Source organism: Mobula hypostoma, chromosome 8, assembly GCF_963921235.1.
Source record: "Mobula hypostoma chromosome 8, sMobHyp1.1, whole genome shotgun sequence".
Classification (NCBI taxonomy): Eukaryota; Metazoa; Chordata; class Chondrichthyes; order Myliobatiformes; family Myliobatidae; genus Mobula; species Mobula hypostoma.
Genome location: NC_086104.1, coordinates 126,847,459 through 126,869,150, shown reverse-complemented (window position 1 = coordinate 126,869,150; position 21,692 = coordinate 126,847,459). Strand labels below are relative to the sequence as shown.

At 50.2% G+C, this 21,692-nt stretch overlaps 1 protein-coding gene across 1 annotated transcript in view; it reads left to right on the top strand.

Annotated features, from left to right (window-relative positions):
* Positions 1-21,692, top strand: part of megf8 (multiple EGF-like-domains 8) — a 124,859-nt gene that overhangs the window by 68,491 nt on the left and 34,676 nt on the right. The window contains exons 24-35 of the mRNA XM_063056749.1: positions 1,477-1,708; positions 7,856-8,000; positions 8,847-9,076; positions 9,449-9,562; positions 11,421-11,536; positions 14,769-14,955; positions 17,421-17,595; positions 17,841-18,004; positions 18,139-18,283; positions 19,166-19,409; positions 19,791-19,920; positions 20,181-20,382. Coding sequence (XP_062912819.1) covers positions 1,477-1,708; positions 7,856-8,000; positions 8,847-9,076; positions 9,449-9,562; positions 11,421-11,536; positions 14,769-14,955; positions 17,421-17,595; positions 17,841-18,004; positions 18,139-18,283; positions 19,166-19,409; positions 19,791-19,920; positions 20,181-20,382 — 2,084 coding nt within the window. The remainder of the gene's footprint in view (positions 1-1,476; positions 1,709-7,855; positions 8,001-8,846; positions 9,077-9,448; positions 9,563-11,420; positions 11,537-14,768; positions 14,956-17,420; positions 17,596-17,840; positions 18,005-18,138; positions 18,284-19,165; positions 19,410-19,790; positions 19,921-20,180; positions 20,383-21,692) is intronic.

Below are 21,692 nucleotides of genomic sequence, written 5' to 3'. Positions count from 1 at the left end.
ACCCCCTCCCTCCTTCACCCTGTGACTCATCCTGGCTCCCTCCCTCCTTCACCCTGTGACCCATCCTGGCCCCCTCCCTCCTTCACCCTGTGACCCATCCTGGCCTCCTCCCTCTTTCACCCTGTGACCCATCCCAGTCCCCTCCCTCCCTCCGTGTCCCATCTCAGTCCCCTCCCTCACTCACCCCCTGACCCATCCCTCCCTCCCTCCCTCACTCACCCCGTGAGCCATCCCTCCCTCCCTCCCTCACTCACCCCCTGACCCATCCCTCCCTCCCTCACCCCCTGACCATCCCTCCCTCCCTCCCTCCCTCACTCACCCCCTGACCCATCCCTCCCTCCCTCCCTCACTCACCCCGTGACCCATCCCGACCCCCTCCCTCACTCATCCTGTGACCCAAACTGGCCCCCTCCCTCCTTCACCCTGTGACTCATCCTGGCCTCCTCCCTCCTTCACCCTGTGACCCATCCCAGTCCCCTCCCTCCCTCCGTGTCCCATCTCAGTCCCCTCCCTCACTCACCCCCTGACCCATCCCTCCCTCCCTCCCTCACTCACCCCCTGACCCATCCCTCCCTCCCTCCCTCACTCACCCCGTGACCCATCCCGGCCCCCTCCCTCACTCACTCACCCCCTGACCCATTCCTCCCTCCCTCCCTCACTCACCCCGTGACCCATCCCGGCCCCCTCCCTCACTCACTCACCCCGTGACCCATCCCGACCCCCTCCCTCACTCACCCTGTGACCCAAACTGGCCCCCTCCCTCCTTCACCCTGTGACCCATCCCAGCCCCCTCCCTCCCTCACCGTGTGACCCATCCCAGTCCCCTCCCTCCCTCCGTGTCCCATCCCAGTCCCTTCCCTCGCTCACTCCGTGTCCCATCCCGGCCCCCTCCCTCCCTCACTCACCCTGTGACCCATCCCGGCCCCCTCCCTCACTCACCCCGTGACCCATCCCGGCCCCCTCCCTCCCTCACCCCGTGATCTATCCTGGCCCTTCTCCCTCCCTCACCCCGTGACCCATCCTGGCCCCCTCCTTCACTCACCCTGTGACCCATCCCGGCCCCCTCCTTCACTCACCCTGTGACCCATCCCGGCCCCCTCCCTCACTCACCCCGTGACCCATCCCGGCCCCCTCCCTCACTCCATAACTTGACCCTTCTTCATAACCCCTTCTACACATTTGCTTACACCCTGGTCGTCATCCAGTGATCTGCCTATGAAACCCCAATACACCCCCTTTCCCCTGTAATTAGACCCCCTGCTTCACTCCACAGAGGGCGTTGAACGTGTTCCCTATGTTGGGTGGTGGTGTGTGTCCCTCTAACTGCCTTGCCTCGTATAGTCCGTCTTAGATTGCTCCCTCCAGTTCCACATTCGACCTTCCCTCCCAGATGATGACCCCTGTCTCCCTGCTCGTGGCGCAGCCAGATTGCAGAAGGTTTTTGCTCCTGAGCTGCTCATGTTGTGTGTTCCCCAGGGACGGTGGGACCTGTTTCCGTGAGTGTGCCGGCCGCACCCTCCTGCGCAACGTCTCCTCCTCCTCAGCCCTGGGTTCCCTCAGGGGCAGCGGCATCTCCAGCACCGGCCTTGCCTACTGCCTGTGGGTGCTCACCACCTCAGACTCGCCAGCGTCCTGCACGGACCTTCAACTGGGCACCTGCCCCGTCATCAGCCTCACCATCAGCCCAGACATCCAAATCCAGTGTGGGGTGAGTGTGGGAAACCGATGGTGGGGAGGGTTCTCTGTCGAACTTCGCTTGGCTGGAGAGAGCACACAGTGTTGGATTCTGCTGTTTTTGATCCAAGGTTCTTTTGGAAGTCAGGAAAGAGGCGTAAAACCTGTTCCTTCATGATCATTTTATTGAGCATTTCTAGGGGGAGAAAAAAAGGAAAATTAGAAACGGAATAAAAAGAGGCTAGTAACAAAGTGGAAAGGAAGGGAAAAGAATAAAGAACAGAGAAAAGAAAAAAAGATGGTGAGCCTATGTGTTCAGCTCTTCTTATACCCCATAGATGAGATACATTCCATTCAAATTTGTAGATAAGAGTTAACCAATCAGATAACCCCTATTCAAATAATGTGACATCAGAGAAATTTCCAGAATCATACAAAGGACTGTAACCACTAGGGGACACACTGAAGAATTACAAGTACATACTGTGACCACAAGGAAACATACTAAACTGCTACATGTATGTAGGTAGTTATGTTAAAATAAAGGCAGGCATTAATTGTTAAACTGCAAACAAAATACCAGTTGTACAGTCTAATCCAATGACAGGTTCAAGCCCTTCAGCCCATCTACTCTGTGCCAGCCGGTGTTTTCTACCTAGTCCTATCTACCTGTACCTAGAGCAGCCCTCTGTACCACTCCCATCAATGTAGCCATTGAAACTTCTCTTTAAAAGTTGTAATTGGACCTGCATCTTCCACCTTCACTGGCACCATCCTCTGATGTTGTCAGGGCTTGAATTATTGGGGGGCGGGGGTGGAGAGGCGGGGACTTCATTCCCTGGAACATTGGAAACTAAGGGGTAACTTTAGTGTGTATATAACCACGGACAGGGTGAATGCACAGTCTTTTCCTAAGGTTGGAGAGTTAGAACGAGGAGCTGGAGGTTTGATATGATAGGGGAAAGATTTAACAAGCACCTAGCGTGCAGGCTTTTCACCAGGATGGTGGTGAGTATATAAAACAAACTGCCAGAGGAAGTGGCTGAGGCAGGTACATGGATATGGAAGGTTTTGAGGGATAAAGGTCTAATGAAGGCAAATGGGACTGGCTAGGAGCTTTGGTTAGCATGAACTGATCGGGCCAAAGGGCCTGTTTCCATGCTGTGGAAAGTCATACAGGACAGTGGAGAAAAATACTGACTACAACAAAAAATCACAGTCAGTCACTAGTCCATGGTAGTGCAGGAGGGGTTTGTAGTATTCCTTTGCTTGAGGTATCATTCGGCTTGTGCAGGTTGGTTTAAGATCCTGATAGTTGTGGGAAAGTAGCTGTTTCTGACCCTGGTGGTGTGGGACCTCGAGCTTCTCTACCTCCTGCCTGATAGTAGCTGTGAGAAGATGGGGTGGCCTGGTCAGTGGGGATCATTGATAGTTACCGCCTTCCTGAGGGAGCATCTCCTGCAGATGCTCTTGGAGGAGGGAAGGTGCCCCGATGGCTTGAGCTGTGCTGACTACCCTTTGCAGCCTCTTTATGTATTTATTGAGATACAGCACGGAAAAGGCTCTTCCAGCCCTTCGCACCTCTCCACCCAGCAACCACGATTTAACCCTTGCTTAATCACGGGACAGTTTACAATGACCAGTTGACCTACTGGCCTTTAGACTGTGGGAGGAAACCAGAGCACCCAGAGAAGACTCACGCATTCAACAGGGAGGACATATGGACTCTTTACAGGTGACATCGGAATTAAACTCCGATCTCCGACGCCCCGAGTTGAATTGGCATCGCGCTAACCGCTACACTACTGTGGCATCTCTTGTGTTCCTGTGCATTAGTGTTCTTGTATCAGACCCTGATACAGCAAGACTAGATACATCTCACTCAAGATTTCGCTTGTAGCTGCAGTTCCCGCAGCTTTGAGTTGTGGATTGAGGTTCTGAATTAGTGGAAGGCGGATTTCAACATCATTTGGTTTATTATTGCCAAGATACGGTGAGACTTAGTCTGGGACTCAATTTTGCACTGGTAAATGTACTTCTTTTCTTCTTCCCCATCATCATGATCTGCCCGTCACTTCTCTTGGTTGCTCACCTCCTGTTTATTGCAGTGTCCTCTCCTTTCACATTCCTCCTTCTGTCCTTTCCTTCTTCCAGTTAATCATCTCCCAGCTTCTCACATTATCCAACACCCACCCACTTTACTAAAATATCTGGTTTCACTTATCTCCTTCCTGCTTGTAATCCTCCCTCTCTCCCCATCTTCTTATTCTGGCTTCTGCCCACTTCCTTCCCTGTCCTGATCGACCCAGAACGTCAACTGTTTATTCATTTCTATGGACCTGTGAGTTCCTCCAGAATTTTGTGTGTGTTGAGGACTTCCAGTGTCTCTTGTGTTCATATTCAAACTGCGAACAGCCCAGGCTACGTGTGAGGTGCTGTTACCTCAAGCCTCACCCTTGCAGTGAGGGACAGAGATACTGATGTGGGGATGAGCAAATTGGGTTATTACTGTCACATGTACCAAGGTACAGTGAAAAACTTTGTTTTGCACACCTACATGGCAGATCATTTCATTGATAGTACAAGGGAAAACAATAACAGAATGTAGAATAGTGTTACAGTTACAAAAAAGTGTGGTACAGGTAGACAGTGAGGTACAAGGCCATAACGAGGTGAATTGTGAGGTTGAGTCCATCTTATTGTTCTAGAGGACCATTCAATAGTAGTATAACTGCAGGGCAGAAGCTGTCCTTGATCTGAAAGAACATACTTTTGTATCTTTTGTCCAGTCAGAGTAAGGAGAAGGGAAAATGTCCGGGGAGTAAGGTGTCTTTAATAATGCTGACTGCTTTACTGAGGCAACGAGAAGGGAAAACATCCACATATGTTGCCTGACTTGCTGAGTTCCTCTAGCATTTTGTGTGCATTCTCCATGGAGAGTCCACAACTCTATGCAGTTGCTGTAATTCATCTTGATTGGATCCTTTCGGTGATACGTCAATAAAAATTACCAAGAATCAAAGGGGATGTGCAAAATTTCTTGGCCTTCTGAGGAATTAGAGGCACTGGTGATCTTTCCTACCAAGATCTGGGAACCGTACGCTGGGAGAGTGACTTGTAGGTAAATCTTTATTCAGGAATCAAAAGGGCAAGAGTGCAAGAGGTCAGTGCCAATGTGCGCCACGGTACCGTTGTGATCAGCACGATCTATTACAATTCAGGACCGTGGAGTTCGGAGCTTAATTCTGGCGGCATCTGTAAGGAGTTTGTACGTTCCCCCCATGAACATGTGGGTTTCCTCTGGGTGCTCTGGTTTCCTCCCTCAGTCCAGACGCACCAGTTGGTCATTTGAAATTGTTCTGCGATTAGGCAAGTGTGGGTTGCTGTCACCCTTACATTTCACCATTATTTTATTTTATGTGGAGATACGGCTCTTTGGGCTGGAAGAGCCTGTTCCGTGCCGTATCTCTGCATAAAATAAAATAAGGGTGAAGTGTAAGGGTGACAAGGCTGGGGAACCTGGGTGTCAAGGGTATCGAGGGCTGGGTGAAGAGAAAAAGGAGGCACATGGTAAGTTGAGAATGCAGAATACAGGGAAACCCTTCACTACAGAGAGTATGGAGTCACTTCTAAATGGAATTAGGAGGGCAAAGAGGGATCACAAATCTCACTGACAGATAATGTGAAGTAAATCCCAGGGCTTTATATATATACACAGTTGCAAGAAGGAGTTTGTGACCCTTTGCAATTACCTGGTTTCTGTATTACTTATAAAATGTGATCCGATCTTCGTCTAAGTCACAATAATAGACGAACACAATCTGCCTAAACTAATAAGACACAAATAATTGTACTACTTCTTGTCAATACTGAGCTCATCATTTGAACAATCACACCCTAGGTTCAAAAAGGCATGTGAACCTCTGGGGTAATGCCTTCTATAAAGCGATTTGGAGTCAGGTGTTCCAATGAATGAGATGAGATTGGAGGTGTAGGTTGTAGAGGTACCCTGCTCTATATAAAAGACACACAAAGCCAGGTTACTGACAGAGCCTGCTGTTCTCAAGAAAGATCTGTGTATGTACACCATGCCTTGATCAAAACAACTTTCAGAGGACCTTAGAAGAAGAAGTGTAGAGATGCATGAAGCTGGAAAAGGCAACAAAAGCATTTCTAAAGACTTGAGTGTTCATCAGTCCCCAATAGGAGAACTTGTCCACAAATGGAGGAAACTCAGTACTGTTGCTGCTCTTTCTAGGAGTGAGCATCCTGCAAAGATTATATCAACAGCACAACGTGTTGTGCTGAAGAAGATGAAAAAGAACTGAAGGGTAACAGCAAAAGACCTGCAGAAATCACTAGAACTTGCTAAAGTCTCTGTTCATGTGTCCACTATATGAAAACCACTGAAGAAGAATGGTGTTCATGGAAGGACACCATGGAGGAAACCGCTGCTCTCCAAAAAAAAAAATTGCTGCACGTCTCAAGTTTGCAAAGGACCACCTGGATGTTTTACAACACATCTGGGGCAGTATCCTGTGGACAGATGAGACAAAAGTTGAACTTTTTGGCAGAAATGGACACCACTATGGAGGAAAAAGGACACTGCACACTAATACCAAAACCTCATCCCAACTGTGAAGCATTGTGGAAGGAGCATCATGGTTTGGGACTGCTTTGCTGCCTCAGGGCTTGGACACCTTGCAGTCATTGAAGGAAAAATGAATTCAAAATTGTATCAAGACACTTTACAAGAGAATGTCAGGGTAGCGGTCAGTCACCTGAAGCTTAACAGAAATTGGATATTGCAAGACAATGATCCAAAAGCACAAGCGTACAGCTTGAGCTTTACAAACTGTCAGTGTCCCGTTGTAACCTTCACGAAACCCTCCACACTATCCACCAACTTTTGTATCATCTTCAGACTTAACCCACCCTTCCACTTCCTCATAAGTCATTTATAAAAATTATAAAGATCTGGATCCCTGAACAGATCCCTGTGGACAGCACTGGTCATCGAACTCCAGGCAGAATGCTGTCCAAATACTACCAGCTTCTGCCTTCTATGTCATATCCTCAAAGAATTCAATCAGGCTCATGAGGTGTGACTTGCTCCTCAGAAAGCCATGCTAACGATCCTTAATCAGAGTATGCTTCTCCAAATACTTATAAGTCCTATTGGTAACAATCTCCTCCAATAGTTTGCCCACCATTGAAGTAAGATTCACTGATCTGTAATTCCCAGGGATATCCCTACTCCCTTTCTTGAGGAAAGGAGAAACGTTTGCCACCCTCCAACATCTGGTACTATTCCTGTGGTCGGTGAAGGCGCAAAGATCATCACCAAAGGTGCAACAAACTCTTCTCTCACTTCCTATGATAACCTGGGGTATATCCCATCTGGCCCCAGGGACATCTATCCTTAAAAATTTCAAGCACATCCTCTTTCTTAACATCAAGATATTCGAACATATCAGCTTGTTTTACATTGTCCTCACAATCACCAAGATCCCTCTCACTAGTGAATACTGAAGCAAAGTATTTATTCTCCACCTTCCCTGACTCCAGGAATGTTTCCTCTACTATCCCTTACTGGTCCTACCCTCACTTTGGCCATCCTGTTCACATATGTGTAGAAAACCTCGGGAGTTTTCTTTTCCCACTCGCCAGGGAGATATGACACCTAACCTGGTTCATTGCTTTGATCGAGTTTTGTGAAGAAGTAACCAAATATATTGGCAAAGGTGCAGTTTGTGTGGTCTTCAGTAAGGCTGGTCAAAAAGATGATCCAGGGCATGTTGGATCCAAAGTAGGCTTGATAACAGGAGGCCGAGGGTGAAGATGGAGGCTTGGTTTTGAATCAATATCAAGTTTATCATCACTGAAATGCTGTTTATTCTGATATTTGTTGTTTTGTGGCAGGTGTACAATGCAAGACATAAAAATTATTATACATTACAAAAATAAATAGTGCCAAAGAGGACTAGTGAAGGTATGTTCATGGGTTCATGAACCATGTAGAGATCTGATGGCAGAGGGCAAAAAGCTGTTTCTAAAACAGAAGGGTGGGGTGTGCAGTTGTTGCTCGCTGGTCAGCATGGACACAGTGGGCAGAAGGGCCTGTATCTGTGCTACATGACTCTGACATCACCCCCTCTCATTTTCTCCCTGCCCCCTCCAGCAAAACTACATCTATGTTTTTGACGGGATCCCAAGGTCCCTCACTGACTCCCAGCCGGAGAGTGCCATCTACTCTGACCCACGGCTAATTGGAGCCTTCTGCGGCAACGGCTGGGACCAGCCTATCACAGTGGAGGCCCTCTCAGGTAACGCCGTGGCTTAAGGTGACGGGGAGAGGTGTAAAGGGAACCTGATGGGTCGCGTCTTGCCGTGGGCGGGGTGGGTACATGGGACAAGCTGCCAGAGGATGTGAGAGAGACATTTGGAGGATGTTTGTACAGGTGCATTGATAGGAAAGGCTCAGCGGGATATGGGCCTAGCACCAGCAAAAGGGACCGACTCAAGTGGGCAAGGGTTGCTTGAAAACGTGGGTTGTCTTCTTACTGCTTGAGAAGGCATTGGTTAGGCCACCCTTGGAGTACTGTCTGCAGTTCTGGTTGCCACGGTATAAGGAAGGACTGGACATGAGGGTGTAAGCAAGAGAGGGCACAAAAAGGATGAGCATGAATGCTATCAGGAGTGGAGGGTTTGAGTTTTCAGGACAGATTGGATGAGCTTGAGGAACGCAGCAGACCAGGCTGGATCTGCGTGGGGGTATAAGCAGTTTGACCTGAGACCTTTCATCAGGGCTCATTCATTCCATAGATGCTGCCTGAGCTGCTAAGTTACTCCATCATTTTGTGTGTGTTGCCCAGGATTTCCAGCACCTGTAGAATCTCTTGTGTCTCTGTTCAGGCCGGGATTGTCTTCCCTGGAGTGAAGGAGGCTCGGGCGTAACCTTTTGGAGGTGGTTAAAATCACGGGGGGGGGGGGGCGCGTAAATAAGCTGGATGGTCACGAGGGTAGGGGAGTCCAAATCTAGATGAAGAGACCTCCTACTGTCATCTATAACACTGGGTCCCTGCTGTGTTGTTGATTACGAGGGGTTAATACTGAGAATGTTTGCACTGAATAATATTGTCTCTCTTCCCAACCCTCTCTTACCTCTTTAGGAGTTCTGACCATTTACTTCGAGGCCAACGTGTCCAGGCGGGCTGGTCTGCCCCAAGAGGGTTTAAATGCCACCTACCGCGTCCATGGCTGCTCACCCCCCTGCCCAGTTCACCACTTCTGCCAGGACGGGCACTGTGTATGCCAAGATAGTGTTTCCGGTTCAGACTGCCCCTCCCAGCCCTGTCCCAACAACTGCTCTCATCACCTGCAGGCCGGCGTCTGTGACACAGTGAGTATCACCCCACCCGCACCAGGTCCCAGCTCAGTCCTGGCATTACCCGAGGGTCGAAGCTCTGTGTCTGCGCTGTATGAGGGTCCCAACACTGTCCTGTCATGGGGAGGAAGCACTCCCAGTGTCCTGGAGGCGTGGGGACGGAATATCCCCCAGTGACGTGGAGAGGACGTGTGCCCCAGTGACCCGGGATGCACGGGGAGGGAGTGGTCCCCCAGTGACGTGAAGAAGGCGCGTGCCCCAGTGACCCGGGATTCATGGGGAGGGTGCAGTTCCACAGTGACCTAGGGGCATGGGAAGCGAGCAGTCCCCCAGCGACCTGGGGACATGGGGAGGGAATGTTTTCCGGACTCATTCTCAGTATTCCAGGAATCGGGACTTTGTGTGTGTGCGGATGGATATGCCGGGAGAGATTGCGGATCTCGGACACACCCGGGAACAATCATCTGGGAGACGCTGACAGTGGCTAGAGAAGAGGGATCGGTGAGTGCCAAGGATTCATCCATTCTTCCCCTCCCCCCCTTCCCTCTTTTCCCCCTTTGCTCCCTCTTCACCTCTCATTTTCCTTCCTCTTCCCCTCTTCCCCTCATCCCCCCATTCACCCCTGCCCTCTCTTCATACGACCTGAGTCCCCCTTGCCTTCACCCTCCCCCTGCCCCCACTCCCCTTCCTGTGTGGCGGTCCAGTCTCAGACAGCCCCTCCCACTTCCTGTGGGGTCTTGCAGAATGTAGAACGTTCCCTTTGTCCCACCGTGTCTGTGCTGTCCATGATGCCATTCCGAACTCTCCCGCCTGCCCAGCTGCCTGCTCATGGTGCTTCCCATAAGACCATAAAATACAGGAGCACAATTAGGCCATCTGGCCCATTGAGTCTGCTCTGCCATTCAATCATGGCTGATTTTTTTCCCCCCTCCTCAGCCCCACTCCCCAGCCTTCTGCACATAACCTTTGATGTCATAACCTTTTCCCCTCCGTACCCTGCCTGTTCGTGTGTCTATCTAAATCTCTGTCAATTGTTGCAGTTGTATCTGCCTCCACCACCACCCATGGCAACATGTTCCTCCTCTCTCTGAGTAGACATCGAACAGTAAGCCTAGTAGAGATCCTTCGGTGCATGATGTGCTGACTCCATATTAACCAACCCGTGATCAATCTACCCCTTCCCTCCAAAACAGTCCACAACCCACCACCTTTCTATTGTCTATTTGCCTGAGAGTCTCTTAAACGTCCCTAATGTCTCTACCACCACCCACAGCAGTCTGTGCTCTGAGCTAAGAAAAACCTACCTCTGACATCCATATAACCATATAACAATTACAGCACGGAAACAGGCCATCTCGGCCCTTCTAGTCCGTGCTGAACTCTTACTCTCACCTAGTCCCACCAACCTGCACTCAGCCCATAACCCTCCATTCCTTTCCAGTCCATATCTCTATCCAATTTAACTTTAAACAACAACATAGAACCTGCAAATACTAGTCTTGTTACTATTATTTCTCTGAAAAATATATATTGCACCATGATGCCTCCAAGTATAGCCTGTGCTAACCTTTGGTCCCGAGGATGGATGCTATCATCAGTTCACTGTCTAAATCGGGAAGTGATTCCCTCCCAAAACAAAACTCCCTTGGCTTTCATACCCGTCACAAACTATAACAAATAATGAGAGAAGGATACCATGCCGTGTCAATCAAATCATCACCTCAGAACTATTTAAAGGGATAGGGAAGGATGTTTTTGAAATTGGGATTCGATATTCAAATCTTAACAGCTTTCACAAAACCATCATTTTTCGGCCATGCATCAGTTATTTGCAAAAATCGGAGTTTTCTGGAAGTGTTTCCCACAATGAGTTTCAATCGCTGCGTGAATTAATAGACAGAACTCAGCCACATCACAACAAACAACTCACACAGGGATTTCTGCAGAAAGTCACTTTTACTCACAGCTGGAAGCAAGTACAGAAATGTCGTCATTTTGAAAAAAAATTCCGCACTCTATCTCAATAAATGAATAAATAAATGCCTGTCAATATCTTAGAAACCTTTAACAGGTCTTCACTCAGCCTCCTCCACTCCAGAGAAAACTACCAAACCTCTCCTTATAGCTCATGCCCTCTAATCCAGGCTGCATCCTGGTGAACCCCTTCTGTACCCTATCCAAGGCCTCCACGTCCTTTCTATAGCAGGATGAACAAAATTACACTCACAATACTCCAGATGTGACCTGCCTAAAGTTTTATACCCTAGGTAGCTGTTTGAGTACCACACCGTAGCAGGTGATATTTGACCTGGTGACGGAAGTGCTACCACTGATCCCCTTCCACTTTGTGGATCTGCAGGACGGCGGGATACCGCAGCCCCGGCTGGGACATTCGATGGTAGAGGGTCCTGACTCCACCCTGTGGATCTTTGGCGGCCTCTCGATCAGAGACGGGATGTTGAACGGCCTGTACAGGTGAGCAGGTGCTCGGGTTTTAGGGCTGGAGGGTCTGAGGGAGGTCTCGTCATTGGGTAGGGGCAGTCCCATCATAATCCTCATTGTTGTGGGGAGGGTGAGGGAGGGGTGGTGTGGTGTGTGCAGGGGTTCATCAGAGAACCATCACAGTTGTCAGTGTGGGGTGTTTTTCTCAATGTCCCGTCACAGTTGTCAGTGTGGGGTTTTTTCCTCAGTGTCCCGTCGCAATCAATGGGGGTGTGTTTCTCACTGTCCCGTCATGATCAGTGGGGGTGTTTTTCAGTGTCCCATCACAATCAATGGGAGGTGTGTTTTTCAGTGTCCCATCACAATCACTGGAGGTGTGTTTTTCAGTGTCCCACCATGGACAGCAGTGTTGTAACGCCTCCCCCTCTCCCCCCCAATCTGCGTGCAGAGACACCGGGATAAGGTGAGCGTCAGTGCTCTGTGTGGGGCTGTTCTGTTTTGTGGGATGGGGACCTGAGATAGGGTCCACGATTAGAAACAGGGATGTGGAGACGGGAAAGGAGACAGGTTGAGGGCCAGGAACAGTGGAGGGGAACAGGGCTGCGAATGGAGATGTCAGTTGGCCAAGGTAGATGGGATGGGACCAGGCAGGGAGACAGATGGGGAAATGACCAGGAACAAGGACAGGATCAGGCAGATTCGGCACCAGGGATGAGGACAGATGCGGATGGAACCAAAAACGTGGCCAGGCATGGGGACAGGGGTACTTGTCACTATAGAGTGGATGGATACCAGGCTTGGGATGTGCACAGCCCAGGGGGCAGTCAGGAAGCAAAGTGACATGGACAGGACAGAGGGCAGTGAGCAGGGGTTTTAGTGATGGAGGGTGAAGATGAGGGAGGATAGGAGAGGAGATGGGGAGGGACGAAGAAAATTTGAGGAGGCGAGTGAGGGGAGGGGACAAAGGAGTGGGGAACTGTCCCTCATAATTTTACAAACCTCTATAAAATCACCCTCCAGTTTCTACCATCCAGAAAGAACAACCCCAGCTTTTCCAACTTTTTCCTAGTAACCACAACCCTCCATTCCTGGCAACATCCAGGTGAATCTCTTTTGTACTCTCTCTATTGTTACCACATCCTCCCTGTAGTGTGGAGACCAGAACTACACACACTACAGTCTAACCAGGACTTGGTGCAGCCACCATATGAATCCCCAACTTTTGTACTCAGTGCCTATGGAGGCAGGCAAGCCAAAAGCCCTCCTCACTGCTGTGTTCACATGTGTCACCACAGGCTAGAAACCATGGGCATACTCTGAGGTCTCTCAGTACACCCCTGTTCCTGAGGTCCCTGCCAGAATTTCACCTCACACTCTTCGGGATTAAATTCCATCTGCCGCCACTCCGCCCAGTTCCTCCTGCTGACCTCTGTACACTGAAGCCTGAGACAACCTTATTCACTGTCTGGTAAAGGCTGAGTGTATGAGCCTTCAGACACTTTGGAAATGGGTCATTGATGGAATGGTTTCAAGCCTCCAAGCTCAAGCATACTGCAGCACACAGTCGGTGCAGGGGTCATACCCTGCCCATGCTGACCGCCTAGTCTGCATCCACAGTGATCCCCAACCCTCAGCACCTGGTCCCTACCCTGCCCTGCCTCAGTGATTCAAATGCTGGGAACCTGAATCAGATTTAAGATTGTTTAATGTCATTTCCTGTACACAGGTGTAAAGGAGAAAGAAATAATTATTATCCAGATCGATGCAGCACAAAAAAAACCACAATAAGACAAAGAATACAATAATACTAATAAAATACACAAAATGTACTCAATGGTGGGGAGGCTTGTGCCTGCGATGCAGTGGGCTGAGTACAACCTTCTGCAGCCTCTTTCGATCCTGCGCATTGTCACTTCCATACTAGACGGTGACACAACCAGTCAGAATGCTCTCTGCAGTACAGCTGTAGAAATTTGCTGCTGCCTTTGGTGACGTACCAAATTTCCTCAAACTCCTAATGAAGTAGAGCAGGGGGCATGCCTTCTTTGTGATTGTACCAGTGTGTTGGTCCCAGGACTGATACTCTGAGATGTTGATGCCCAGAGACCTTTGGTCTCCAGCAGCACCTTCCACTTCCAGATTCACTCCACTCCACTAACCCCTTGCTCCCTGGTCAAAGACAGCTCTCCCACAGGGAATCGTTCCATGCTGCCTGCTCAGTCTACCCCCCTCATAATTCTGTACACCCCAGCCCCTTCTGCTCCATAGATAACAGACCCAGCCCCTCCCATCGGTCCTCATAACAGAAACCCTCCAATCCCAGGCAGTGATTACCTCCACACTGACACCCCTGGTGAAGTTGTCATCGTTGATTGACTGGACTGTGAAAACTCACACTTGTTCCTCAATCACAATTCATTTACTCGTGCACAAGGAGAACTGCACAGCCAAACTGCTCTGGAGTTGGAACAAAGAAATGTCATTTTTATACAGAAGTTTTAGATTAGATTCAACTTCATTGTCATTGTGCTGAGTACAGATACAAAGCCAATGAAATGCATTTAGCATCTGACCAGAAATGCAAAGAATAGTGTTATTTACAAAATAACTGCGAATAAAAAGTAAGTGCTACAGCACACAAATATAAAAGTACTGAGACAGTACAATATGGGTGCAATACTGCTTAGCGCTGTGATGTGAGGTTCAGCAGGGTCACAGCCTCAGGGAAGAAGCTCTTCCTGTGCCTGCTGGTGCGGGAGCGGAGGCTCCTGTAGTGCCTACCGGATGGGAGGAGAGTAAAAAGTCCATGGTTAGGGTGTTGACCAATTATACAGATATTGACCAATTGATAACCTTGAGGATGTTCAGATTCCTTTCTTGCATAACCAATCACCATTCACACTATGGTAATACAGGTGTTAATAACCTATAGAAGCTACAAGCTAAAGGCCAATGATATATTAGTTGGTAAAATAATTGCCAAATAGTTGGTGCCTTCATTTACATTCTTGTCTTGTGTGCTAAAGACCTTGGTCACCTCTGCTAACTGCACACACTCTCTGTGTAAACTATCCTTGCCTTCACGTTATTTTAACCATTGCCTCGCCACAGCATTCAGTCACTCCCGATGTCTTGGCTGACATTCCCGAGGGGAGAGGAAGACTGTGACTGTTGTTGGGAGAGAAGGGAGGATGTGTCCGCTGTAGTGGGAAAGCTCTAAACACCTTTGCTATCTGCTCTCTCCCCACCCCCCCTCCACTGCCAGATACTCTGTTCCCGATAGGCGCTGGAGCCGGCACATCAGTGAGGGACCCAGCGCAAGGTACTTCCACGCGGCTGCCTCCAGCCTGTCCCGCGACACCATGTTTGTGCTGGGGGGCCTGACCCACTCCGGAGTCACCAACGAGTTCTGGATCCTCAATCTGTCGACGCTGGAATGGAGGCTCCAGAAGGTAAGGGGGCTAGGGTTGGGGTGTTGGGGGTTCCAGGCCCTCCCCACCCCCCGCCGGTGCACATGGACCGGAGTTGTAACCCGGGAACAGGGAGACGTGCGGTGCATCAGAACAGGAGGAGTGACAGCCGTTGTAGGCCCAGACGCTGCTGCTTTGACCTCTGATCTTTGTACTGGGAGCCTGAGCTCTGTAGGTATCCTTTCCCGCCCAGCGATAGAGGTGTTTACAAGTTCTGAGGGGCGTAGATAGAATGGACAGCCCGGGGAGACGGTGTCTGATACCACACGGCGTCCATTTAAGTTGAGTGAAGGTAAGTTGAGGGAGGATGTCAGAGGTCAGTTTTTTACCCGTGGTGGTTGCGTGAAACATACTGCCAGGGGTAGTGGTGGAGGCTGATACCATAGGGACTCCTAGAAAGGCATGTGGATGTAAGAATCAGGTTTATTATCTCTGAATTTAAGTTACCGTAAGAAACATAAAATATAAATAGTGCAATAAGAGACTGAAATAGTGCGGTAGTGTTCATGGACCATTCAGAAATCTGATGGCGACAGGAAAGAACTTATTCGTGCCTCTCTTCAGGATCCAGTACCTCCTCCCTGATGGTAGGAATGAGAAGAGGGCATTGCCAAGGTGGTGAGGGTTCTTTGTGATGGAAGCTGTCTTCCTGAGGCGCCACCTTTTTGAAGATACACTTGATGGTGGAGAGGCTTGTTCCCCTTCATGAGGGGTCTGAGCTGTGTAGGAGGGAAGGGTTAGATTGATAATGGAGTAGTTTTATATAGGTCAGCATGACATAGTGGGCCGAAGGGCCTGTAGCGTGCTGTACTGTTCTACAGGGAAACTCCAGGCAGCCCTTTCAGTAGTTTGTTGACGGCAGTATACGGGGAATGGGCGTGCAACCCAGGACGTGTGCTGAGGTCCAGTCACAGCAGCATCCTGTGCAACACCAGTGGATTGGTAACCTCTCACACTACTGAGCACCCGTAGGTGACACAGGGTCACTCGCGTCAGACCTCGTCACTCTGACATACTGGATTCACTATCACTGAAAGGGCCTCCAAACTCCCCTGCCGTTCAGCCCAATAAACCATTGGTTTTCCTCACCACTCGCTGTGGTTGCCAGTTACAAAGAGAGGCTGGATAGGCTGGGACTGCTTTCCCTGGAGTGAAGGAGACTGAAGGGACCTCTTAGAGATGTGGAGATGTGAGGCACAAGGTTTGTTTACATACAGAGTGGTGGTGGAGAGACATACAATGGAAGCATTCAAGAGGCACGTGAATGTGCAGAGCACTGAGGGATATGGGGAATGTGTAGACAGAAGGGATTAGCTTAGTTAGATATTTCATTAATATCATGGGCAGAAGGGCCTTTTCCTGTGCTATGTTCTCAGTGTATATAAAGTCAGGAAGGGCAGAGATAAGGTGAGTAGCTGAAGACGTCTCCCAGAGTTAGAAGGATCTAAAACTAGAGGGCAGAGGTTTAAGATAAGAGGGGAGGGATTTGAAGGGCACCTGTGGGGTAAGTTTTCCCACAAAGGGTGCTGGATATATGGAACGAGTTGCTAGAGGAAGTGGTTGAAGCAGGTACAATAACAACATTTATAAGAAATTTGTGCAGGTACATGGATAGAAAAGTTTTAGGACAGGGTGGCGAATCTTTTGAAGAACATGTGCCCAAATTGCCAATAAAATCTTCCAAAAAATTTTCCCTTGTGTGCCATGGTAATTTTGAGCAAAGATTATAATTGATTAATAAATTGGTAACAATAGTCATTGACTTTTTTTTAGGGAAAAAAAGATGAGCTGTGTTGCTTGTTTACATGTATTCATTGTTTTGTTATTGATAGTAAAAGTTCAAAAATTATTAATATTAATCTCTTAGAAAGACATGAAAAACAGCATTGTTTCTAACGACTGTTGTTGTGGTGACCATTTACTATCCAAGTACTGATGTATTTCACCAGGTCGCTGAGGATTTCAAAATGTCACATGCTGCAGCAACCATTTGGCACCTCTCACTGCTCTTGGGTTGTAAAAAAAAGTCATTCACGGCTTCATTTTGCAGTAAAAATAACCACCATGTATCGTTTTATTATGGATGGGATTTAAAGAATCGGGAGGGGAGAGGGGGTGTGTGGCACTGAATGCCATGAGCCAACAGAAATTTTGCCCGTGCTGTCTTTGGCACGTGTGCCATAGGTTCGCCACTTCTGGTTCAGAGGGACACCGCCTAAACTCAAGGACATGGCTAAGCTTTGTCGGCACAGATGAGTTGGGCCTAAGGGCCTGTTTCCTTGCTGTGTGACTGTCTAACCCCTCTATGGAGAGTTGCTGACTCGGTTCTCCCTCCACAGATGCCGCCTGAACCACTGTGTTTCCAGCATGAGGAGGGCGGGTGGGGTTGGGGTTGGGTGGGCTGTCGGCGAGCCGGCAGGATCTGACCTCCCTACTCCTCTCCGCAGTCGGAGCTGATCCCACCCATGGCCGGACACACCCTCACGGAGTGCCGCAACTCATCGCTGCTGCTCCTGGTGGGGGGGTACTCCCCCCAGAACGGCTTCAACAACAGGCTGCTGCAGTACAGCGTGGACACAGGCGGCTGGCGCCTGGAGCAGCACACCGGAACGGCACCCACAGGTAGGGCCGGGGCAGGGGAGCGGGGTTCTGGACCCTGGTCCGTGCTGGGGGAGCGAGGCTGGGTTGGGGATCTGTGGGGAAGAGAGCTCAGGGTCGGTGTTTGAGCTGCAAGGTCCTGGCACTCTGTGGGATCAAACTGAGGGATCGGGGTGTGGGATTGAGTCGGGCTGTGTTCTGTGGGGTGAGGGGTCTGGGGCGTGCTCTCATGGCTTGTGTTGATAACTGTAGTCTGTGTCCTTCGCTAGGTCTGTACGGTCACTCTGCTGTATACCACAGCTCGACTGACGCGATCTACGTCTTCGGTGGGTATCGGTTCTACTTGGAGACGGTGTCAGCCTCTGCCGAGCTCTACAGCCTGCACCTCGGAACTCTGACCTGGAGCCTCCTCGCACCCTCTCACAATTCCAAGGTAAGGCTGTTCCGTATGGAAAATCACACCAGATCCGCCCGGCAAGTCCCAGCCAGTTCACCCTGTCCTGACCTGGCACAATCCAGCAGGGTCACCATGGTGCCAGTACTCAGCCCCGTCTCCTGTGTTTGCAGCCGCTGCCCCGGTTTTTCCACGCGGCCGGCCTGTTCCACGACTCGATGGTGGTAGTGGGAGGTCGCTCCAGCCGCCAAGACTTCAGCGCCGACCTCCTCTTCTACCAGATCAACTGTAACAGCTGGCTCAGCCCCAACACCTCAGGTAGGGCATAGGGTAAAGGTAGGAGGACAATGGGGTAAAGCCCTCCCTCACAAACCTTCCCTGCTCAATGTCCGCCTCCTCATCCTCCTTGCCTCCCCCGCCCCCCCCTCCCTTTCTCCCTCTCCATCTCCCTCCCCTCACTGATCCCTCAAAGTTGCTGTAGAAGCTGATAGGTCATTGAAGAAGGGTATGATGCGTTGGCCTTCATTAGTTGAAGGGTTGATTTCGGGGGCTGCAAGGTAATACTGCAGCTCTATAAAACCCTGGTTAAACCACAGTTGGAATATTGCGTTCAGTCTGGTCACCTCATTCTAGGAACGATGTGGAAACTTCCGAGATGGGGCAGAGGAGATTTACCTGGATGCTGTCTTAACTAGAGAGCATGCCTTATGAGGAAAGGTTGAGTGAGCAAGGGCTTTTCTATGTGGAGAGGAGGAGAAGGATGAGAGGTGTACAAGATGATGAGGGATAGATCGAGATGTTTTCCCAGAGGAGCAATGGTCAATTCCAGAGCACATCTGTTGAAGGTGAGCGGAGGAAAGCATAAGGATGTGTCAGAGGTAGTGGTGGGTGCATAGAACATGCTGCCGAGGTTTTTGGTAGAAGCAGATGCTTTAGGGACATTTAAGATTAAACATGTGGATGAAATAAAAATGGAGGGCTATATGGGAGGGAAGGGCTAGTATAATCTTGAAGTAGATTCAAAGGTCAGGACAACATTATGGGCCGAAGGGCCTGTATTGTGCTGTACTATTCTCTGTTCTTCCGCCTGTGCTCATCCTCACCTCCTCTTGACAAGCTCCTCTTCCTCCTTCCCTTACAACCCCCTCCCCCCCAACCCGCTATTCTGCTGAACTCCTGAAATCTGTGTGTGTTTGTCAGGACTGTCAGTGGTGGGGGAACCGATGAAAGGGTCCATCGCTCACACCGCACTCCCCCTGTGGAACCGGCTGTACATCCTGGCGGGGTACCAGGGTGTGGCCCTGGGTTCCCTGCTCTCTCTCTCTGTCCCGCACGATCCCTGCCTGGTCTTCAGCAGCCCCGCAGCCTGCAACACCAGCGCCAGCTGTGTGTGGTGTCACTCCGTCCGCAACGGCAGCTGCCTGTCTACCGACCAGGCCCACAGGTAGGCGGTCCGTCTCCCTTGGCCGCGTCTGTGGGGTGCGTGGGGGTTACGGAACAATGGGGGTCCTGGTGAATCGCAGGGGATGGAACCAGGCATCTCTGGGAGAGTGACATGTACTGCATAGACCTGGGGATTCAGACAGGTGACAGAGTGAGGGAGAGGGTGTCAGTAGTAGAGAAAGAGATGGAGGGGGAGGAAGAGGGAGCACGTGAGGGAATGAGGGAGGGAGACAGCGGGACGGTGTTAGACAGAAGGAGGGAGAATGTGGGGTTGAGGGTGTGAGGGACACTGAAGGAGGAATAGTGGGTTATTGATAACATTTGTCTGACTCACATTACTCCCTCCCCTCACCTCTACCTCTCCCATCCTCCCCATTCCTAGGTTGGGACTGGAGCCGGGTAGTTCCCACTGTGACCCACTGCCCCGGCACCCGGAGACCTGCCGACACCTCAGGACCTGCAGTGAGTGTCTGGCCCTGCACCCCCGGCTCCTGGGACAGCCGCAGCGTCTGGTGAGTTAACCCCACACCGCCACCCCGTCACATCATTACAACTCCCCTTTAACCTCTCATATTCCCCATTCCATCACTTCTCTACCCCTGCACCCACGGCTCAAAGAACAGCTGCAGCACTTGGTGAGTAGCAGAGACCCAGGATTTCCTCCCCACCATTCCTCCACCACTCCTGCGATTCGCTTACCCTCCCCCTCACCCCGTCCCCGCTGTGAACCCCCCTCTTCCCGCTGTGACCTGCTGCGTCTCTCTCTGTTCAGAGGTGCAAGTGGTGCACCAACTGCCCTGAAGGGGCCTGCATCAGCACCAATGCCAGCTGCAGCAAGGAGAACGACTGCCGCATCAATCAGCGCGAGATCTTTGTGGCCAGCAACTGCTCGGAGATCTCCTGTGAAGCTTCTGACTGCCACAAGTGCACATCATCCGGCAAGTGTATGTGGACCCGCCAGTTCAAACGCACAGGTAAACCTGAGTTTGCCAGATGCCTAGGCAGGGATTGGCTCCCCCACCGCCCCGTCCAGAGAGATAAAGAATCCTTCAAATCAACCCGAACTGCTGGAAACAGTTACACATCGCAGAAATAGCTGGTTCGTGCTGACCAAGATATTCTGACAAAGCTAGTTCCATTCGTCTGCATTTGGCCCGTTTCCTTCTAAACTTTTCCTCTCCAAGTGCCTTTCAAATTTTAATTTTCTTCCTCTTGATTTTAGAGAACTCTGTAAGATCACCTCTTTGTCTGTGCCCCAAGGAATAAACTCTCATCCTGCTTAGCCTGTCTCCAAAATTCAGTCTCTTGAGACCCAGCGACAGCCTCGTAAATCTCCTCTGCACTAATTTCGTATCATTCAGAAACTGAGAGCCAGGACCCCTGGTTCCGTCCTCCCAGCCCGCAAGAGATCTAGTTATTCCACTCCTTTCTCAGTGCACGCTCACACACGTTCTCCAATGTAACAGCTCTCATGCAGCTACTCGTTAAATCCCTCTTGGAAATCCAAACTCAACATGCCGGCTTGTTCTGTCCTGAACAAACGAACAAATTTTTTGAACATGATTTAGCTTTCAAAAACTGTAAATTGGGGTCATCTACTGTATCCAGTGCTCCTGGTGTGGCCTCCTGTATATTAGTGAGACCCGATGTAGATTGGGAGACCATTTCACTGAGCACCTACTCTCTGTCCACCAGAAAAAGTGGGATCTCCCGATAGCCACCCACTTCAATTCTACTCCCATTCCCATTCTGACATGTCAGTCCGTGGCCTCCTGTACTGTCATGGTGAGGCCACATTCAGATTGGAGGAACAACATCTTATACTCTGGGTAGCCTCCAACCTGATGGCATGAACATAGATTTCCCGAACTTCCAGTAATGCCCCCCCCCCCACCATTCGTCATTCTCATTTCCCTCTCTCACCTCATCTCCTTACCTGCCCAACACCTTCCTCTGGTGCTCCTCCCCCCTTTTCTTTCTTCCATGGCCTTCTGTCCTCCCTTATCAGATTCCTACTCCAACCCTGTATCTCTTTCACCACTCAACTTCCCAGTTCTTTACTTCACCCCCCCCCCCCCGTTTCACCTTTCACTTTCTGGTTCTTCCTCCCCTTCCCCCCCCCCCACACATTTTTTACTCTGACACCTCATTTTTTTTCCAGTCCTGATGCAGGGTCTCGGCCTGAAACGTTGACTGCACTCTTTTCCATACATGCTCCTCCAGCATTTTGTGTGTGTTGCTTCGATTTCCAGCATCAACAGATTTTCTTTTGTTCTTTAAATAA